Source organism: Hemiscyllium ocellatum, chromosome 16, assembly GCF_020745735.1.
Source record: "Hemiscyllium ocellatum isolate sHemOce1 chromosome 16, sHemOce1.pat.X.cur, whole genome shotgun sequence".
NCBI classification, from domain to species: Eukaryota; Metazoa; Chordata; class Chondrichthyes; order Orectolobiformes; family Hemiscylliidae; genus Hemiscyllium; species Hemiscyllium ocellatum.
Window position 1 is genome coordinate 75,739,098 of NC_083416.1, and position 20,223 is coordinate 75,759,320.

The 20,223-nt window shown below is 41.1% G+C and overlaps 1 protein-coding gene across 1 annotated transcript in view; it reads left to right on the plus strand.

Annotated features, from left to right (window-relative positions):
- Window positions 1-20,223, plus strand: part of maml1 (mastermind-like transcriptional coactivator 1) — a 70,581-nt gene that overhangs the window by 46,359 nt on the left and 3,999 nt on the right. The window contains exons 2-4 of the mRNA XM_060837402.1: window positions 349-1,722; window positions 10,235-10,483; window positions 18,677-18,794. Of these exons, the coding sequence (XP_060693385.1) occupies window positions 349-1,722; window positions 10,235-10,483; window positions 18,677-18,794 (1,741 nt within the window). The remainder of the gene's footprint in view (window positions 1-348; window positions 1,723-10,234; window positions 10,484-18,676; window positions 18,795-20,223) is intronic.

The window sequence follows — 20,223 nt, forward strand, 5'->3', positions numbered from 1 at the left end:
GTATTGCAACTGTCTAACTTTATATTATTTAGAAAATTAAATACATTACCCTGCCTCTTTTTCTAAGTTGTTAATGTAGATTGTAAATTGATTATTAAATAAAGATGCTTTATATGTAGAGTTTGACTGCATATCAGTCATGATCTTGCTGTATGACAGCAGGTTTGAGGGGCTAAATGTCTTCCTCCTATTCCTAAATTGTTCTGACGCCTAGGTTTTAAAAAAGACTGTAACAAACCGAAAGAATTAACCTCATTTAAAATTGGTAGATAAATATAGAGTAATTGTCAGATCTTAAATGTTCATTTAACTTATTGCCAGAGTTTTAATTTTCTTGCTTCAATGCAGCTTCACGAGAGGGTGAAGAAGAAATTAATGGTTGATGGCACATCATTGAATGGAGATCAGCAAAACGGATTTGAGGATGGGAGCTTTTCAGGCCCTAAGAAGCTCCGATTGAATGGGGAAGATGGGTCAGGACTGCTTGCGGTTAATGCATCTTCTAATGGCATGCTACCAATGTCCCCACTGCACCAACGAGATAAAAGAGCTGGAATCGGGGACAGTGCGCAAAGCAACGGAAACCATTCCTTGAGCTTGGACAATGTGAAGAAAGAAAGTATTCCTGACTCCAGTGTGCAGGTGAATGGGAACTGTGATGGTGCTGATGGGTTCACTCTTATTAAAGAACTTAAGCAGGAGTCTGTGTTGGATTTACATGGTATGAACCCTGTAGGCACTTCTCTGTCTCAGAATAACATGTTTCCAGATATCAATTTGAATGAACAAGAGTGGCAGGAATTATTTGATGAGTTAAACCGATCTGTGCCGGACCAAGATATACAGGATCTCTTCAATGAAGATTTTGAAGACAAAAAGGATATTGAACCTGCAGGTTCTTCTGATCAAACAACCTTACAAGACAGCATAACAATAAAAACTGAGATTTCTTCATCTTCCTATGAACGTGAGCAAAAGGGGCCTCCACAGATCAGACCATCTGCATCAGGACCTTCATTTTCAAGTGTTTCTGTAGCTCCTGTTAATACAGCCCCTTCAGGGACTGGTATTTCTCAGGCTATGGCACAAACATCACGCTCAACACAGCTTTCAGTAAGGTCTGACTCTAGTGTCCTGTTGCCTGGGAAGGCAGGGCCATCTGTGGAACGGTCTCCTGCACAGCAGCTGCAGCAGATGGCTGCTAAACAGAAGCAGAGAGCACAACTCCTACAGAAACAGCAAATGCAGCACTCCTCATCCAACCAGGTACCAAACTGGTCGACAGCACCTACCCAAAGCCCTCTTGGTGGACCCTACAGCCTTGATAAACCTAACAGTCCTTCATTGTACCCACAAGACTTCAACCAAAAGCTTCCAATGACCAGTGTGCAGCCAAAGAGCTCTCCAAAAGCTGGTGGTAACTACCTCCAGGCAAACCATGTCCCAATGTTAAACCATCAGCCGAATACTTTGGGTCAAAATTCCACAAACAGCCAGGCTCCACTGCTAAGCTATGCCAACACTAAACGGTTAACTCATTTTGAAATGGATAACAATCCAAGGGCTGTGCTACCTAACCACAACAAAGCTGCAATGTTTTCCTATGTGCGACACCCGCAAACACTTTCCCATCTCAGTGATGAGCAGAAAAGAATGCTGTTGAAACAGAAGGAGCTTCCTCAGGGGGGTGTTACGTATAGGCCTCTTCTGCAGCACAATCAGGTAAGAGTTGTTCATTTTTTGCTTTCCTGTTATTCCTGGATATTTAATTTATATCAAAAGCCCTGGAGACCAGTAATTTGAAAGCAATATGTGTTTCCCTTATTTCCAAATCTTCCCTTGCTGAAAGCATTAACTCATGTTGGGTTTGGTTTCATCCCAATTTCTGAGTCTAGATTGTCAACATCAACAAGCTCTGGAATTTGTAAGAGACCATCATAACAGAATGTCATTATTCGCTGCCACTGTCCAAAGAGGCATATCTTTAATTCCTTGGGGAACAGAGCAGGACCCTAACTGGGAATTGGAATAATCCACTCAACCCTTTACACTTTCAGTTGCAACATTAATTTAAATTCCACCAGCTGCAAAGGTGTGATTTGAACCCATATCACTCTAGCATTAACCTGGGCCTATGGATTAGTAGTAGTGCAGTTAGAGAACTACTGTTGTACCATCTGCCCCCCCTCCCCTCACTATCTGTGGTGAAATAGCTTTCAGTTATTTGCAATCACTTTTCTTGCATGAGCTGAAGGATTCCAGAACAATGATGTTCACTGTGGAATATGCCATAAGTATGATTGGTGACTTTAGGAAAGGTGAATTGTATTTCCTTTAAAAAGGAATGAAGATGTCACATGAATTTGAAATTCTTCAACTAATCAATATTTAGAATTGCAGTCATCAAATTCCCACTGAATTTGGTTTGTGTTGTAAGATTGAGCATTCTCATTTCATTGTATTTCCACAAAATTAATGTAATCACTATCCTTTGTAGTCATCTATTATGTTTTTGTCTTGTGAATACTAATTACCCTTTCTTACAAGGAATATTGCAACATTCCTAATACATAATAAAGTAGCAGTAAACCAATCTGGTTTTGTCAACCTGCTCCACCATTCAATAATAATCATGATTGATCTGTTTGAGTTTCGAATTCCACATTTCCATCTACTCCTGATAATCTTTAATTCCCTCGCCTAATAGATGTCTATTTGCCTTAGACTTAAAAATATTTAATGACTCCACTTCCTCCATCTCGTGTTCTAAAGTTGCATAGTCCTCAAAAATAAGTTATCCTCATTTGCCTTAAAAAGGCAACCCCAAATCTTAAAGTAGTGCCCCTAATTTTGGACTGGCATGCAATCCTTTGTGTATCCACCTTGTCAAGATCATTAAGTCAAATCTTATTGACGTTTACAATTCAGAAGGAGACCATTTCGCCATCATGCCAACGCCAGTCAACAAAGATTCCCAGTTGCCAAAGTTTGTCTCAGACCCCTGGAGGGGCCATGCCAACACAAGTGAATAACTAAATACTGCTTAAGTGATACAAGAGTCTCTAACTCAATCACACTTGAAAATAGTGAGCTCAAGACTCTCCACTAAGTTTATTTTTTAAAATTCTCTGCTTTTTACTTTTCGTAAATTTATTTCCCTTGGTCACTGACCCCTCTACTATTTAAAAAAAGTGCCTCTCCATTAACCTACCCACTTATTATCTAGTGCACCTCTAACAAATTGTGTCTCAACTTTCGCTGCTTGAAGGAAAACAATCTCAGCCAAACCAAATCTTCCTCGTAGCTTGGGCCTTCTAGACGGGTGCACCCCCAGTAAATCTTCTATTTGCCCTCTCTAGTACAGTCGTATCCTTTCTGTAATATGGTGACCAGGACTGAATGGAGTACTCCATTTGTGGCCTTACCAGTGTTTTATATAATTTTGGGATGACCTCCTTGCTCTTATATTCTATACTTCTTTGCCTCATCTAATAAAATCAAGTACAGGCAGTTCCTGGGTTCTGTTGCTGAGTCTTTTCACTAGTCAGTTTGCACACAAGTTGGAACACAATGGAGTACACAATGAAATAGCCATTTATAAGTAGAAGGAAAGGTTCCTGTGTCAGATCTTTAAAATTGTATCATTGTATAGGATTGTGTTTGTAAGTACAAACATTTGTAATTTGTGAACTCTGTTGGCAATAAGCCTTCTTAACCATCTTATCTATCTACCCCACCACCTTCAGGAATCCATAGATATGCAGACCAAGGTCCTTCTGATCTTCAGTACTTTTCAGAATCCTACTATGCATTGCGTAATCCTTTTCCTTGTTAACCATCCTGAAGTACAGTTCTTCACATTTTACAGGTTAGAGTTCCATTGGCCCCTGCTCTGCCAACTTGATTAGGCATTGATATCCTTCTGCGTTTCATAGCTGTCCTTCTTCGTGTTTACCACCTTACCAATTCTGACAAACTCTTTGTCATTCCCCTGACATTTCAGTCCAACTCAGTAACGTACACCACAGCAGTAAGGACCCAACACCAAAATCTGCAAAACTGCATTGGAAGCAGAAACATCTACATCTACCTCCTATCCCTAATTACTTTGTCCCTTGATGGGTTGGTAGGGTCTGCGCATTGTTGGGCCAGTAACTTGTTCTCATCCAGTTTAGACTGACTGGTCTTTAATTTCCTATTCTGTCCTTTCCTCCCTTTTAATAATGGAACAATGTTGGCAGACCTTTTGCACTTCACTGGCTAGAAAAGATTTAAAGTTTACTGCCAGAGCCTCTTCTATCCATGATTCTCTGATCTTGGTCCCATTCAGTGTCTTTATAAGGACATGTTTGCTCTATACTCAATGTACTTTCTCTTTAAATGCCCCCTACTGCTCTGACAGAGTTTTATATGCAAGTTAGTGCTTCCAGGTCACTTGTGCCAAATTGTTTCTTTCTTTAGTCTTTTCCCAATGTAGAATTTTTAATTCTGGCCCATCCTTTTCCTTTTTCATAAGTATCCTAAATCTGAATATTGGCACTATCTCCAGAGTGCTCCCCTACCCTATCTGCCTGGGCTGATTTCAGATTATAGTTCCAGGACTGCGCTCCTCTTGATGGGCTTTCTATCTGTAAGATTTTTGTTTCCTCCCTATCTAGCATACTGTACTTTTACAAGCTAAGGAATTTTTAACTCCTCAAATACTATTACTGCCTTTAATAAACTTTTCTGAAATTTGATTTATATATGATGATCCATCACTTGATTGTTTGGGGGTGGATAGTGAGCATCCACTTCTACCCATGTAGCATCGTTTGATTGTCCCAAGATGTCATCCATCCTCACTGCTATAACTGATTCCTTGATGAATATGGCAAACTCCTGCCCCTCTTTGTCTATCCCCATCTTGCCCAATTCTTGTCTGAATACCCTGTAACCAGGGTTGCGATGCGCATTCTGCCCGTCTTTCATTGAGTTTCTGTCATAGCAATGGTGTCATACTCATGTGTCTATCTCTGCTTTTGGCTTATCTGTCTCATCTGTCGTCTTGTAATTTTGCCCATTACACCTGATTCCCTTATTAACTAAAAATCTGTATACCTTAGCCTTAATTACAACCTTGACCTGCCACCCAGAAGGCAACATACCATTCTGGAGTCAAGTCTACAACCTGCGCATCTATCTATTGCCCTTCCACACTACCACAACTGATTCTCACCAACTCTCACCCCCCCCCCCCCCCCCCCCCCAAGAATAAAACATCAGCAGCTTGATCACCTACAATGCTCTAGTTATGACTCTGGCTGGCCTCCACACAGGATTTGTGTTTACAAGGCTGAAAAAAATGTGTGCAAGTGAAATGCATTTGGGGAATTCTCTCACTACCTGCCTAATCTCCTATCTGGTGGTCACCCATTCCCCCTTTATCTAAACTTCCTTAAGCTGTGGGATGAGCATGTCCTAAATTGTATTTCCAAACACCCTCGGTCTCGAGACTGCACTGTAGTATCTACAGCTGCTACCCAGGTTCTAAAACCTAAAGCTGAAGTTGCTCCAGCGGTCATCTTGGTCACCAACAGCTTCAGGATTTCCAGTAGAACACAGGGTGTGCAAATCACAGACCTGAACTCCCTGGCATCCCTTTTACTAAATAGAAAAGTACCCCTTCGCTTTTATTTAACATGACCACTTCCTCGGGAATAGACTAGAAAAGTCTTATTCTTTATAATCCCAAGTGCCACTTGGATCAGCTGCTGATATGTTTACTTCTCTGTAAAGGTCCTCACCTTGCACATTCTTTTCAGTTTAGCTGACTGCCTGTCACAGAATCCTCGCCTTGCTCATTTCTCTCAAATCACTAAATTCCAGTGGAAACAAGATGAGCTTGTCCATCCTATCCACAAGACAACCTCCTCATTCCATTGATTTGGAGATGCCGGTGTTGGACTGCGATGTACAAAATTCTGTGTCTTAAAATTGTGTACTCCACAACCACCTGATTAAGGAGCAGGGCTTCGAAAGCTAGTGTTTCCAATTAAACCTGGTGGACTACAACCTGGTGTTGTGTGATGTTTAACTTTGTATCTCATTCCAAGTTCACTAAACCTCTGAACCACTCCAGTGCATTTACATCCATTCTTAATAAAGAGAGATCAGAGCCAAGCACTGCCTACATCACTTGATGCATAACTTCCTTTTTGTTCTTCACCGAATACAGGATGACATGCATCTGGCCACCTTGATTACATATGATACCTTTGTATTAACAGTTTGTGACTCGTACACTAGCCACTTTGGATTCTTCGCACTCTGCTTTTTCTTCATACTATCGTATGTTGTACATCGTACTTCACCTGCCAGATTTTTGCCCACTCAGTCTATCTATATCCTTCTGCAAAGTCACGTTATCTTCACACCATACTTAACTCCCTATTTTTGTATAATGTACCTTCATTCTCCTTGTCTAAATAATTGAAGTAAATTATATAAGGTTGAGGCTTCAACATGGACCCCAATGGAAGCTCCATTTATCAGATTCTGCTGATCAGGCAAATAGCCATTTACACATAATTAGTTTTCTGCCAGCTAGCCAATTATGCATCCAAGCTGATATGGTAACCCCGCACAATTAAGCATTTATTTTCAGCAGTGGCCGACATAATGGGGCGGCACAGTGGCTCAGTGGTTGGCATTGCTGCCTCACAGTACCAGAGTCCCAGGTTCGATTCCAGCTTCGGGTGACCGTCTGTGTGGAGTTTGCACATTCTCCCTGTGTCAGTGTGGGTTTCCTCCGGATGCTTCAGTTTTCTGCCACAGTACTAAGATGTTTTGGTCAGGTGGATTGGCCATGCTAAATTGCCCATAATGTTAGATGCATTAGTCAGAGGGAAATGGGTCTGGGTGGGTCGATGTGGACTGGTTGGGCTGAAGGGCCTGTTTCCACACTGTAGGGAATCTAATCATAATAGGTGGCATAGTCATTAAACTAATAACCCAGAGCCCCAGGTAATATTATGGGGATGGAGGCTCAAATCCCATCATGGCAGGTGGTAGAACTGTGTTCAGTAAAACTCTGCAATTTAAAAAAAAAGGCCATGATAATTGTGCTAAAAACACATCTGCTTTGTTAATGCCCTTCAGAGAAGAGAACTGCTTTCCATATCCAGTTTCTTGCTTACATGTGACTCTAGTCCCACAGTTGACTCTCAACTGCCCTCTGAAATGGCATAGCAAGCCATTCACTTCTATCCAGATGGACTGTAGTGGTTCAAGAAGGCACCTGCCCACCACTGTCTCAAAGGCAGCTCGGGATGGACAATAAGTGCTGACACCCACATTTTGTGACTTTTAAAAGAATAGTAAAGACTTCTCAGCAGACCATCAGTTTGCTTATCATAATCTCACTAAGTTCCCATCTCCTTTGCACCTCCTGATATACAGCTATTGCTAGAGTTTTTTTATGTTCTGTCATGTCAGAAGCAATATTTCATTCACCAGTTCCTACTCAATACTATTAAGTCTCCATTCTCACTCACTCAAGGACTAACACTCACTTTACGTAATTTTCTTTTTTATTATCTGTAGAAGCTCTTGCTATTCATTTTATAAGAGTAGCTAGCTTCCTGTTATTGACTAGATTCCCTACGGTGTGGAAACAGGCCCTTCGGCCCAAGTCCATACTGACCCTTTTGAAGACCAACCCATCCAATCCCATCTCCCTCTGGCTAATGCACCTAACACTATGGGCAATTTTGCAAGGCTAATTCACCTGACTTGCACAGCTTCAGACTGTGGGTGGAAACCGGAGCACCCGGAGGAAACCCGCGCAAACACTGGGAGAATGTGCAAACTTCACACGGTCATCCAAGGCTGGAATCGAACCTGGGACCTTGGTGCTGTGAGGCAGCCGTGCTAACCACTGAGCCACTGTGTTCTTATAAATTGTCTAGCCATTTTCTACTGTTACTTATATTCTTAGCAGTTATGTGACCTGCCCCTCAGCTTTACACAGGCATGTTTTTCCTCCAGTGTATTGCTTTCCCTGACCCCTCTAGTTGACTACAGCTAGTATGTCCTCCCTTTAATTCTTTTTCTTTACAGTAAGAATAAGCTTATTCTGAGATATCTGCAGTATCCCCTTAAATACCTGTCACTGAATATCAATTATTTTAATCTATTTCAACTTAGTATATTAATTGACTTCACCTAGCTCCACTTTCATGACCACACAACTGTTCTTATTTAATTTTGAAATACTAGTCCCAGATCTAGTCTCTCCTATTCAAACTGGATGTAAAATGCAATCATGTTGTGGTCACTGCCATCTAGAAGTGTTTTTACTTTGAGAGTATGAATGGATCATGTCATGATACCAAGTTTAAGGTCATTTTCTCTCTAACAGTTCCTGATTGTACTTCTCCAAGAAACTATCTCAAAAGTACTCTGAGCTCCTTATCCTGGTTACCATTGTCAATTTGATTTTCCAGTTTATGCATGGATTAAAGTCATCCATGCTTAATACTATCTCTCTGTCATCATTTGTGTATTTTGCCAACGTTGTGCTTACAATTTAGTGGACCTGCAGACCATTCCAACCAGTAACTTCTTTCCCCTACTCTTCTTTATCTCCTCCAAAAGGTATTCTACATCGTGTTCTCCTGAATTAAGGTTACCTGTTTCAGAAATGCCTCAACCTTGATCAACAATGCTATCTCTTCACTTTTGTCTAGCTTTATTTTCCTCTAGAATGTCAGGTACCCCTGTACTGAGGATTCATTGTCATCCTGTAGCTGTTTGTTTGTAATAACCAACAGCTCAATTTGTTGACCTTATTGGATGCTATCAACTTGTTTACTTTGTTCTCCACATCCAGGCACAAAGTGTTTAGTTTTGCATTTTGTTATTGTTGTAGCTTCTAAGCTTGACTGATGTATTCCTTTTTTTCACAGTCTCCTCTTGTCATTCTCTGACTTATTTTTCCATTTTACTACTTTCCTCTCATCTTTACTCTTTGATTTGCCGCATCTTTCCACATTCGATGCTTTGCTGATTATCTAGTTTTAAACACGCTCTACTTCCTATTTATGCAGTTGGCTACAATACTGGGTGCTTCGAATGTCCCAGTGATACAGCCTACTTTCCCCAATACTGGTACCAGTGCCCCAGCATCTAGAATCCACTTCTCCAAACCAGCGTTTTGAGCTATATATCACCTCCTGGTTTTATGTACCATAAGCCAATTTGCATGCTGGTCAGATAATCCAGATATTGTAACATTTCAAATCAATATATACAGTTCTATATCCCAGCAGCATAATTTTCGTGTATCCCATACTTGCTAACTTTGTGAATCATTACTTTATCACAAATCTAAGAATCAAATACCACCTTATTTGCTTCCCCGATGCCCATCAAATTAGCTACCTCTTTTCCCTGTACTACAGTAAAATCCTGCTCTGGGGTCTAGAAGGGGTAGTAATGTAAAAGGAGCAAGCATTTTCTTAGCTCCTTGCTTCCCCAAATTCTCAGGTTTGCACTAAATTTCCTTAACTGCACTTGTTTGCCTTGTCTGCACAGTAGAACCATGAATTTATATATTGGTCCCAGAAATATTTTGTTTAGTTTCTTGGGTGTCTCTGTGTCTGTCTCTCACTCTCGCGTGTGCGCTCTCACTCTCGCGTGTGCGCTCTCACTCTCGCGTGTGCGCTCTCTCTCTCTCTCTCTCACGCTCTCTACATGCCTGTTAGTTGAATTCCTTAACCACCTCCCCAGAATCAATCAGTTTTTCTCCGAATGTCCATTTCCACCCCTTTGATTAAGCTGTGCCCAAGGACAATAGAGCTGTAAAAGAAGTTTTAGCTGTCTGTTCTGATTTGCAGCAGGATAGAGAGAGCTATTAAATGACCTAATGGATCCATTTAAGACTATGAAAAGATTTGCAAAGGTAAGAATGGAGAAAGTAAATCCAATAAAGAATTTAGCAGAGCTTCTTTGAGAGAATGGGTGGAAAATTTTGTCATGTGAAATAGGCAAACAGCATAGATGCATTTCAGGGATACCTTCATGTCTAAAATAAAAAAAAGAAAGTAATAGAAGGTACGATGGTTTGAAATGAAGTAGGTGGAAGGGGGAAAATGAACACAAGTTGCTGCATGGTTGCTTGGTTCAATATTCTGCTTTGCTGACAGCTCTGTATAATTGTGTAATGATTGGACCTCATTTTTATTTTTAATAGGATCAAAATCCTGGAACTGTCACCAGGGCATCAAACTCTGTCCAGGCATCAGGTCCAGGAACTCAGCCTCCGCCTGCTTCGATTGCTAGTAACCATGGAAATGTTGTGTATATTGGTAGCCAGCAGCAGGCTGCTGTCATGAAACAGCAAATTTTGATGGGTCAGCAGAAGCAACGAGAGCAGCAATTACAGTTGATTGAGCAGCAAAAGCAGCAATACCTGCAGAGACAACAACTGCTGGCAGAGCAGGTGCGTAATCTCCGGGTGGGGTTTGAGCTTTGTGCTGCATAAGTATTGTTGGGAGAACTGCAGCAAGTGAATCAAGCTGTGTTGTAGAATTGGGGGACTGAATTTACTGCGCACTAGGTACTAACTGTGCAGTTTGGTTAATGTGTGAAATCACCTGATGCACACTTTTGGTGGAAAATGATGAGAACAAATATCTGGTGTTATTTAGGTTTGTGTTTGGAGTTCGCACAGAGTACAAAATGCCATGGATTGGAAGCAAGAAGTGCTGAAACATTGGTGTGCTCGACAACATTTGTGGATATTGAAATAGAAGTAAGGTTTCAGATCAATGACATTTTGTCAAAATAGCAGCAACCACTCGCAGTGCGTACATAATGTGAATGGCGGGGCTATGTAGGGGATATGATGACTGGGGTTACATTTGGTGTTACATTGAAAGGTCATCAGCCTGAAATGTTAAATGTTTCTTGCAACCAGTACTGGCTGATCTGTTGAGTTAACGCAGCTTTTCCTTTTTATTTCAGTTTTGAACTTGCATAGTATTTTGTTTTTATTTGATGTTATGACTTGCATGGGAAGGGTTTAGACTTCAAAGATATTAAATTGCTCTTTCCTGATATGAAATTTAACTGGTACCTTGACGCTATGTAGCCTCAATTGTGTTGGCTAGTAAGGTGTGACTTGTTTAAGAAACTAAATTTGATGAACAGAAAGTGAAACCATGAGAGTTGGGAGAGTAAAACTCAACCAACTGATGGATTTGACTGGACAGAGCAGGAAGGAGGAAATCCAGATGAGAGATGCAGATTTACTGTCTTATTTTAAACTTATTATACTTTTGTGGTTATTGTTGTGGGAAATCACAAATGCAAAAATGTTTGCAGTGATGTAATATATTTTGGCGGAGGGATTGGTTCCAATGTTGAAATGGGTACATAATTGCTGCAAAAATTGTAGTGGAGTCCCAGTTATCTCATATTTCAGACACAAGACAAAAACACCTACCAAACATTTCAGGAATTCCAGCTAATTGTTATTTGACAAGCATGCACAACTTACATTCCCTGAAGATAGAAATCATGAGATCATAATCTGGGCCATGATATAGTTCAATATGAAAATGATATGAATGTAACATAGCTTAAATTCTTTCAGTGCAGTAATGCTTGATTTTAAAATACAACACTTTTTGGTATGAATATAAGGAGGACAAAGAGAAATGAAATATAGTCCATCATCTGATGAATGTGCCATTAATTTGAGCATTCGTCTACAAGTCTGAATATCAAGCCATTTCCTGTTGTAAGCTTCAATGTCATTTGAACATATCAGACATTGAGTAAATTTGGTAGCTGTTGCATTAAGGTCATTCAGTTAAGAAATTGGACTTACATTTTCCATATTTTAGGCATCAGTTTACATATCACTGAAGTATTTGTGGTGTTGTTCACTCACTTCAATTAAATGCTATTGAAAATAAACTTTAATTTTGGTGCATATTCTCTGATCTCTGAAGAGAGAATATTGGATACATTTTAAATTGACCTGATATCTCGGTTCAAAAATTGGATATAAGTTGAGATTTCACTTTTTGGTAGATCTTAGCAAGAATTACTTCAGAATGACTGTAAATATCCTTCCTTCACTCTCAGCTTTCATGATGACCGGGTGAAAATTCCATGAGGCCAAACTGCCCATCGCTGACCTCTATCATTCTTCTTAGATGGCCGTTGATCACACATTCCCACACTTTGAAGGTGTGGCGGTAGTGTTTGCATTCTTGAACCTTTCCCTTCTGTGTTAAAATTATAATGAGAGCATTTTCTTTGTTCAACTGGCAAACCCTCCTTGGCCTGGTTACTTTGAACAGATTACACCGACTTCAATGCGCATGGAGGAAAACTCTTCCAGGGCTGTACCTGAATCCTTTCTGGTCCTGATATCTTTTGTTTCTTGTTTGGTTCAGGAATGCTGCTGTTTGCTCTTTAACAATGTCAATTACCAGGGGTTAGTTTTGGCCCACTGTTCTGTTCCCCCGATTTGCTATTTTGAGGCTGTTTTGCAGCGTCTCAAAGTCGGCAGCCCATCTTTTCTCGGTTTCTTCACTTGAAGGCATGCCTGCATTATCTCTCTTTTCAATGGTTGATATGTTCAGCTGCTTTCCCTCATTTTTTGCAATCCCAGACACAATTTAGGATGAACATCTGACATGAAACACTTCCATCACCTTGTCCTTTTGTCTTTGATATTATGTTTTTCATCAGAGACCCTTATTAATAGTTAGTCTGAACGTCCACTTCCTGAAAGTGCTTTTTCTTTTCATGGATTGATTATAAATATTAATATGAAATATTATGGAATCCTGCACCAATGAAGGATGCCAGTAATTCCGTGTTCACTTTAGGATTGTCCATTCTTCAGTTCGTATCCCATAATCCAACATATTGTTCTCTTTCAAATATTTGTCCAATTTCCTTTTGAATGTTGCATTTGAAAACTTGGTGTCTCTTTCCTGGCACTGTGTTCCAGATCACAATGACCTTGATCTTTTTAGAGAAGAAAAATTCTTAGTTTTGTTTTGCCAGTCGTCTTAAATTTGTGGCTTCAGTTGCCAACATTTCTGCCACTGGAATCCTGTTCTACCCCCTGTTGTGTCAAAGTGCTTCATGATTTTGACACATCTGTAGCTTTCCCTTTAACCTCTCTCTACCTGAAAGAGAACAATTTCAGCATTTTTAAAAATTCATTTGTGGGATGTGGGCATTGCTGGCTGGACAACATTTGTTACCTGTCACTAGTTCCCTTTCAAAAGGTGCTGGTGAACTGTCTCCTTGAACCGCTGCAGTCCATGTGATGTAGATAGACCCAAAATGTCCTCAGAGAGGGAATTCCAGGATTTTGACCAGCGAAAGATTTCCAAGTCAGGATGATGAGCGACTTGGAGAGAAACTTGTAGTTGGTGAAATTTCCATTGTGTTGCCCTTGTCCTTCTCAATTGAAGTAGTCATAAGCTTTGACGGTATTGTTGAAAAATCTTTGTATTTCTGCAGTGCATCTTGTAGATAGCATACACTGCTGCTGCTGAGAATAATTGAAGAAGTCAGCGAATGCTTGTAGATGTGATACCAATCAAGTGGGCTACGTTGTCTTGGATGGTGTCAAGCTTCTTGAGTGTTATTGAAGCTGCACTCATCCAGACAAGTGGGGAGTATTCTGTCACACTCCTGACTTGTTCCTTGGAAATGGTGGATAGATTGGGGTGACCTGGTGGCTCAGTGGTTAACACTGTTGCCTCACAGTGTAGGGACTATACTTAATTCCAGCCTTGGGTGACTGTATGGAGTTTGCATACTCTCCTCAAGTCGTTGTGGGATTCCTCTGGGTATTCAAGTTTTCTCCCACATTCCAAAGAGGTGCAGTTTCGGTGGATTGACTATGCTAAACTGCCCTATAATGTCCAGGGGTGTGTAGGTTAGGTGGACTAACCAACGTAAATGCCGGGTTATGGAGATAGACGGGTCTGGTGGGGTGCTCTTCAGAGAGTTGGTACAGACTTTATGGGCTGAATGGCCTCTTTCTGTACTATACAGATTCTGTACTATCAAGGAGTCCTGGTTACTTTGTGTTTATTGGATGTGGTTATTGTCTGGCATTTGTGTGTTGCAAATGTTACTTTGTACTTGTTAGCCTGAGCCTTTGTATTGTCTAGGTCTTGTTGCATTTGAACACTGACAGCTTCAGTATCTGGAGTGGCAAATGGTCCTAAATATTGCACAATTGTCAGTGAACATACGCATGTCTAACCTTACGATGGAGGGAAGGTCGTTGAAGCAGCTGAAGATGGTTTGGCCTAAGACACTACCCTGAGGAACTCCTGGAAATGAAATGATTGACCTTCAACAACCACCACCAAATTCCTAAGTGTCGGGCATAACTCCAACCAGCAGAGATTTCGCATCTGATATTCACTGATTCTCCTTTTGGGAGAAAGTGAGGAATGCAGATGCTGGAGATCAGAGTCAAAGAATGTGGTGTTGGAAAAGCACAGCTGGTCAGGCAGCATCCGAGGAGCAGGAGAGTATAAGCTCATCATCAGGAAGGTTCATTGATGCTACACTTGGTCGAATACCACCTTTATGTCAAAGGCTGTCACTCTCACCTCACCTGGAATTCAGCATTTTTGTCTGTGATGAGGTCAGGAGCTGAGTGGCCTGACAAAACTGAAACTGTGTGAGTAAGTGCGTTGTTGCAGCGCAGGTGTTGCTAAATAACATTTGATGACACCTTCCAATATTTGACTGATGGTTGAGAGTCATTTGGTGGGATAGTAATTTCTCATCGTTTTTGTGTACAGGAAATACATAGGAAATTTTCCATGTTGTGGATGGATACCAATGTTCTAGTAAAAAATGAGGTCTGCAGATGCTGGAGATCACAGCTGCAAATGTGTTGCTGGTCAAAGCACAGCAGGCCAGGCAGCATCTCAGGAATAGAGAATTCGACAGTTCGAGCATAAGCCCTTTCCTGATGAAGGGCTTATGCTCGAAACGTCGAATTCTCTATTCCTGAGATGCTGCCTGGCCTGCTGTGCTTTGACCAGCAACACATTTGCAGCAGGATACCAATGTTCTGCCTGTGCTGGAACACCTTGGCTAGGGTTATGGCATTTTCTGGAGTGCATGTGTGCATGTCTTGCTGGAATATTGTTGGAACCACTAGCCTTTGCAATATTCAGTGCCTCCATCTGTTTCATGATATCACATGGATTGCATCAAGTTGATTGAAGACCTACGTCTGAGATGCTGGGGACCACTGGAGGAGACAGATGGATCATCCACTTGGCACCTCTGGCTGAAGATTACTGCAAATGTTTTTACGTTGTCTTCAGTACTGATGTGCTGAAATCTCCCACCATTAAGGATGAGGATATTTTTATAGCGAACCCCTCAGTGAGTTGTTTAATTGTCCACCATATTCGCGACTGGATTTGGCAGGACTGTAGAGCTCCGATCTGATTCGTTGGACGTGGGATTGCTTACCTCTGTCTATCAATTACTGCTTTCCTGTTTGGCTGTCCAGTTGTCCTGTTTGGTAGCCCCCTATGTTGATATCTCATTTTTAGATATACTTGGTGTTGCTCCTGCCATGCCATCCTGCACCTTCCACTGAACAAAGGTTGATCCCCTGGCTTGATGATAATGGTTGACTGGAGTGTATGCCAGGTCATGAGGTTGTAGATTGTACTGGAGGATTCTACTGTTGTTGGTGGCCCACATTATCGCATGGATGCCAGTCTTGAGTTACTAGATTTGTTGGAAGTCTGTCCAATTTAGCGTGGTGATAGTGCCATACAGTGCAATGGAACGTATTCTCAACACAAAGAATGGCTTTTATCAATATTGTCGTGGACAGATGCATCTGCATCCGACCATTTGGTGAGGATGAGGTCAAGTATGTTTTTCCTTCTTGGTTCCGTCACCACCTGCTGCAGACCCAGTCTAGCAGCTATGTCCTTTCGGTTGCAAACAGGTCAATTAGTATTCCTGCTGCCAAGCCATTTTTGGTGCAGGACATTGGCTTACAGTTTGGAGGGAAATTTCGTTGTGCCACTATTTGTGGTTCTGTCTTGCTTTTGGACAAAACGTATCCAGGCATGGTGATGGTGGCTTATGGGGCGTGCCATAGTTTCAGTGCTAGCTGTGAGATAGCTGCCCCAATTTTGACACAAATTTTCAAATGGAATGAGAGTTTTTCAGGATCCACAGAGCTGTTTTTGCCTTTGTTTCCAATGCCTCGACTTCATTTCTTTGTTGAGAACTTGTAACAATTGATACAGCTGAGTGGTTTGCTAGTCCATTTCAGAGGTCAATTGAGAATCAACTGCATTGTTATGGCTCTGGAGTCACCTGTAGGCATGGTGAGGATGGCAAGTTTCCTTTGCTTAAGGACATTAGTAAACCAGATGGGTTTTTCTGACACTCGATTGAAGTTTCATGGTCGTCAGAAAATTCTTAATCGCACAAGTTCCAGGGTGTAGAGTTTTGATGGGTCTTAGGGCCGATTTGATTATAGCGAACAAATACTGCCTCAAGCTAAAGGCTTTCAAGTTTTAAACAAAACACTTGTACAATGAAAGGGGAACGGCCAGTTCTTCCAGCTCAGATTTTCTCTGGGTTTGATTTGGTTTTTAGCAGTCTGGCTGTTTAGAGTGCAAACATTCCTGAAGAAGAGCTTATGTTCGAAATTGGACACACTCGCTCCTTGGGTACTACCTGATCGGCTGTGCTTTTCCAGCGCTACACTTGGATTGCTGGACCAAGAAGCAGCTACATGGAAGAAGACAATCCATGCTGAATCTCTCTGCTGTGTCTCAGTCTTTCTGTCTTTCTCCCTAACTCCCTCTGATAGGTTAAGCTATGTTACATTCTGTTCTCTTTTCTTAGTGTTTCATTCAGTGATCTTGCCAATAAATTCTGTTTAGTTTACAAATAAGTAGTTGGCCAGCTCATCACCCCTGGAATACCCACTCCACACCTGCTTAAAACAACTAGTCATGTTACGGTCCAGGCTACTTCCTTGAAATGTTTTGACGGGGTCTGGCCCCACTGCATAACACCCCTCATTTCTGATACTATTCCTATTAATCTACACAGGATCTCCCAAGTCTTGATATCCTTTTGACGTCTGGTGCACAGATTCAGACCCCTCATTCCAGCTGAAAAGCTGAGTTGTTTTCATGAAGATTTGTCATACTTCCATTATTTTTGTACCCTTCTTTTATTAATTTCAAAAGATCCAATGTTATTTTGGAATATACATTTTAAATAAAATTCAGTTTTTATTATCAGTTTGCTTGTGTTTTTGATGGAGAATCAGAGAGATGGGGGAAATAGGGTTGCTGAGTTTAATTAGTAGTTTCTGGACTCATTTATTGTTGGGTTAGAAACTGAAATCATCACCAAGACTCAGTTGGGCTCCATCAGGACCACTCACCACCTGACTGCATTACCTCCTTTGGTGGAGTAGGGGAACCTCTCTGCTGCTTAAAGTCCTGATTAGTACTAAGGAGGGTGGTTATGGTTGTTGGAGATCATCTCAGCAGTTGGACATTACTGCAGGAGCTCCTCAGGTGAGCGTTCCGAGTTCAACCTTCACCTGCTTCAATGTCCTTCCCTCCATCACTGGGACAGGAGTAAAGATATTCATTGTGCAATAATCAATGCTCTGCACAATTCAAATGACTCTGATATTGAAGCTGCCTCTATCCATATCCAGCAAGACCTGGGCAACTTCCACATAGAGCTGATGTGTTATGTTATTGTTACTTTTCACTTAATGAACATAAATCTCCATCCAGAAACAATCTAACTGTTGTCCTTATCATTGAATGGCATTACCATTGCTCAGTTCCTCAATCAACATCGTGGAGTTTACCATTGACCAGGAAATGAGCTGGACTGGCATTATCTGAGGCTAGAAATTCTGTGATGAGTCACAAGATACATCGCAGGAACTCAGCAAGGCTTCTCTAACAGCAGTTTCCAAACCTGCAATCTCTACACCTGGAAAGACAAAGCTACAGGTGCTTGGGAACACCACCAGCTGCACATTCCCCTCCTAGCCCCACAGCATCCTGATCTGTAACTTTATTGCCACTCTAACTGTCATTCGGTCAAAATCCTAGAACTTCCATCATAAAAGCCCTGTGGGTGTCTTTGAACCCCACTCACTGCAGCAATTCACCACCATCTTCTCCAGGACAATTAAGCATCCTGACTTAACCAGTGACACTGATGTCTGGTGAACAAATAAAGTTAGTTTCATTATTTTCTGTGCATCATTTATAGCTTCAGACACATGACAACATGCTGGTTTTACAAGTTTCCAGCAAGCCCTCATGGATGAAGTGTTCTTTTATATAGCTGTCCTCTTTAAAATAAACCAAACTGTCTTTGCAGAGATTTGTTTTATTTTGTGTTTGTTTGTTATAGTTGGTGTTGTGCAGTGGATTGGTTTTAAACCACTGTGCTGCCCTGCTGAAACTGACCAATACAAGTCTATCATATTGCTGTCTGAGTCCTGTGCTTTCTTTATAATAGTGATAAATTCGCAGGTAAAACCTCAACATCAGATTAAAAGTTTGTACATTGGATTGATCGTAACAATGCTAATGAATTATTTATCATCTTTCAGGAGAAGCAAAGAAAGCAGCAAGAGCAACAGTTGCAGAGACACCTCACAAGGCCCCCACCTCAATATCAAGACCAGCAGCAAAATCAGTACCGCGTTGAGCAAGTTAGCCAGTTTCAGAGTAAGTGTAGTATCAGTCATTTGAATTAATGCTCCTTTCATGATACAGACCGGAGCCAAGAGGCAATGGGGACAAAAGACATTTGTGGGAGCTGTCTAAATGCTTTCAAACAGTCATAGTGAGCTCGGCAATGGTATTCAAACAGAAATTAAGTAATGCATGCAGCCAAGGTGCTACATTGATGTCTTTAATCGACATACAGACTGTACAAACCTCATAAGGAATGCATCCACCAAACTGTATTGCTAGAGTATGTGCAAGATGCTATCTTAGACCAGTACATTGAGGATTCAGTTTGAGAGCAAGCTACCATAGATTTGTTTTTGTGAAATGTGTAGGCGTGAATTAATAATGTTGAGAGAGGTCCCTAAAGTAAAAGGCCATAACATGATAAAATTCTTGAAAATGAAGACAGCCAATCTAAAACTAGGATTCTAAATCTAAACAAGGAAGACTACAAAGGTATGATGAGGGGTGAGTTGACTGCGATTGGCTGGATAACCTCATTAAAAGGCAATACAGAAATTGCTGGAGAAATTAAACTGATCTGACTGCATTTGTGGGGAGAAAGCACAGTTAACATTTTGAGTCTAAGAACAGAGAATTGGTTGGCCAAAAAGGAAAACAACCTAGTTCGCTACAGGACTGGGGTGTGAGGATGGATTTAAAAAGAATCATGCAAAGTTGTGATCATTGACTAATTGGACTAGTGTCACTGATCTTTCCATATTTGTAATTTTAAAGATGATTAACAAAAAAAAAGACTTTCATTTCTATGGTACTTCTTGCAGCCTCAGGACTCCTAAAAGTGCTTTACATCCGATAGTTTGCACAGTTGTAATGTCAGGCCACTGTTTGTCCTACAAGGGTGTTTTGTAATATCACCGTTTGATCATTTTTGCTGATGTTTATTGAGGGATAAATATCCCCAGGAACAAGTATTCCCAGTCTTTTGGGAGAACTCATTTGTTCTTCATAATAGAGATAAAGAGTCCTGAAGAAGGGTTGTACCCAAAACATTGATTTCTCCACCTCCTGATGCTGCCTGGCTTGCTGTGTTGTTCCAGCCTGCTGCTGCTTCACAATATTGCAGTGGGATCTTTGCACCATCTTAGAGGGCAGATAAATACTGTTTAACATTTCATCTGATAAGTGTTACATCTGACAGTGCAATATTATCTCTGCACAGAAATTATCATCCTACATTACATACTCAAATCCTGGAATGAAGTTTGAACCCATGCTTTGACTCAGGTGCAAGTATCACCCTCAGAGCAGCAGTTACCACAGCAGCTAAGAGTGTACGTCATTCTTGGTAAAGGGACACAGCGACTCAGGCTACTTGTATCTGAGACAGAAACTTTTTTTTCTTGCTGGTGATGTTTTGGTCAGGAGCAGGGAGAACCACTTTACTAGGAGGTCTCTATTA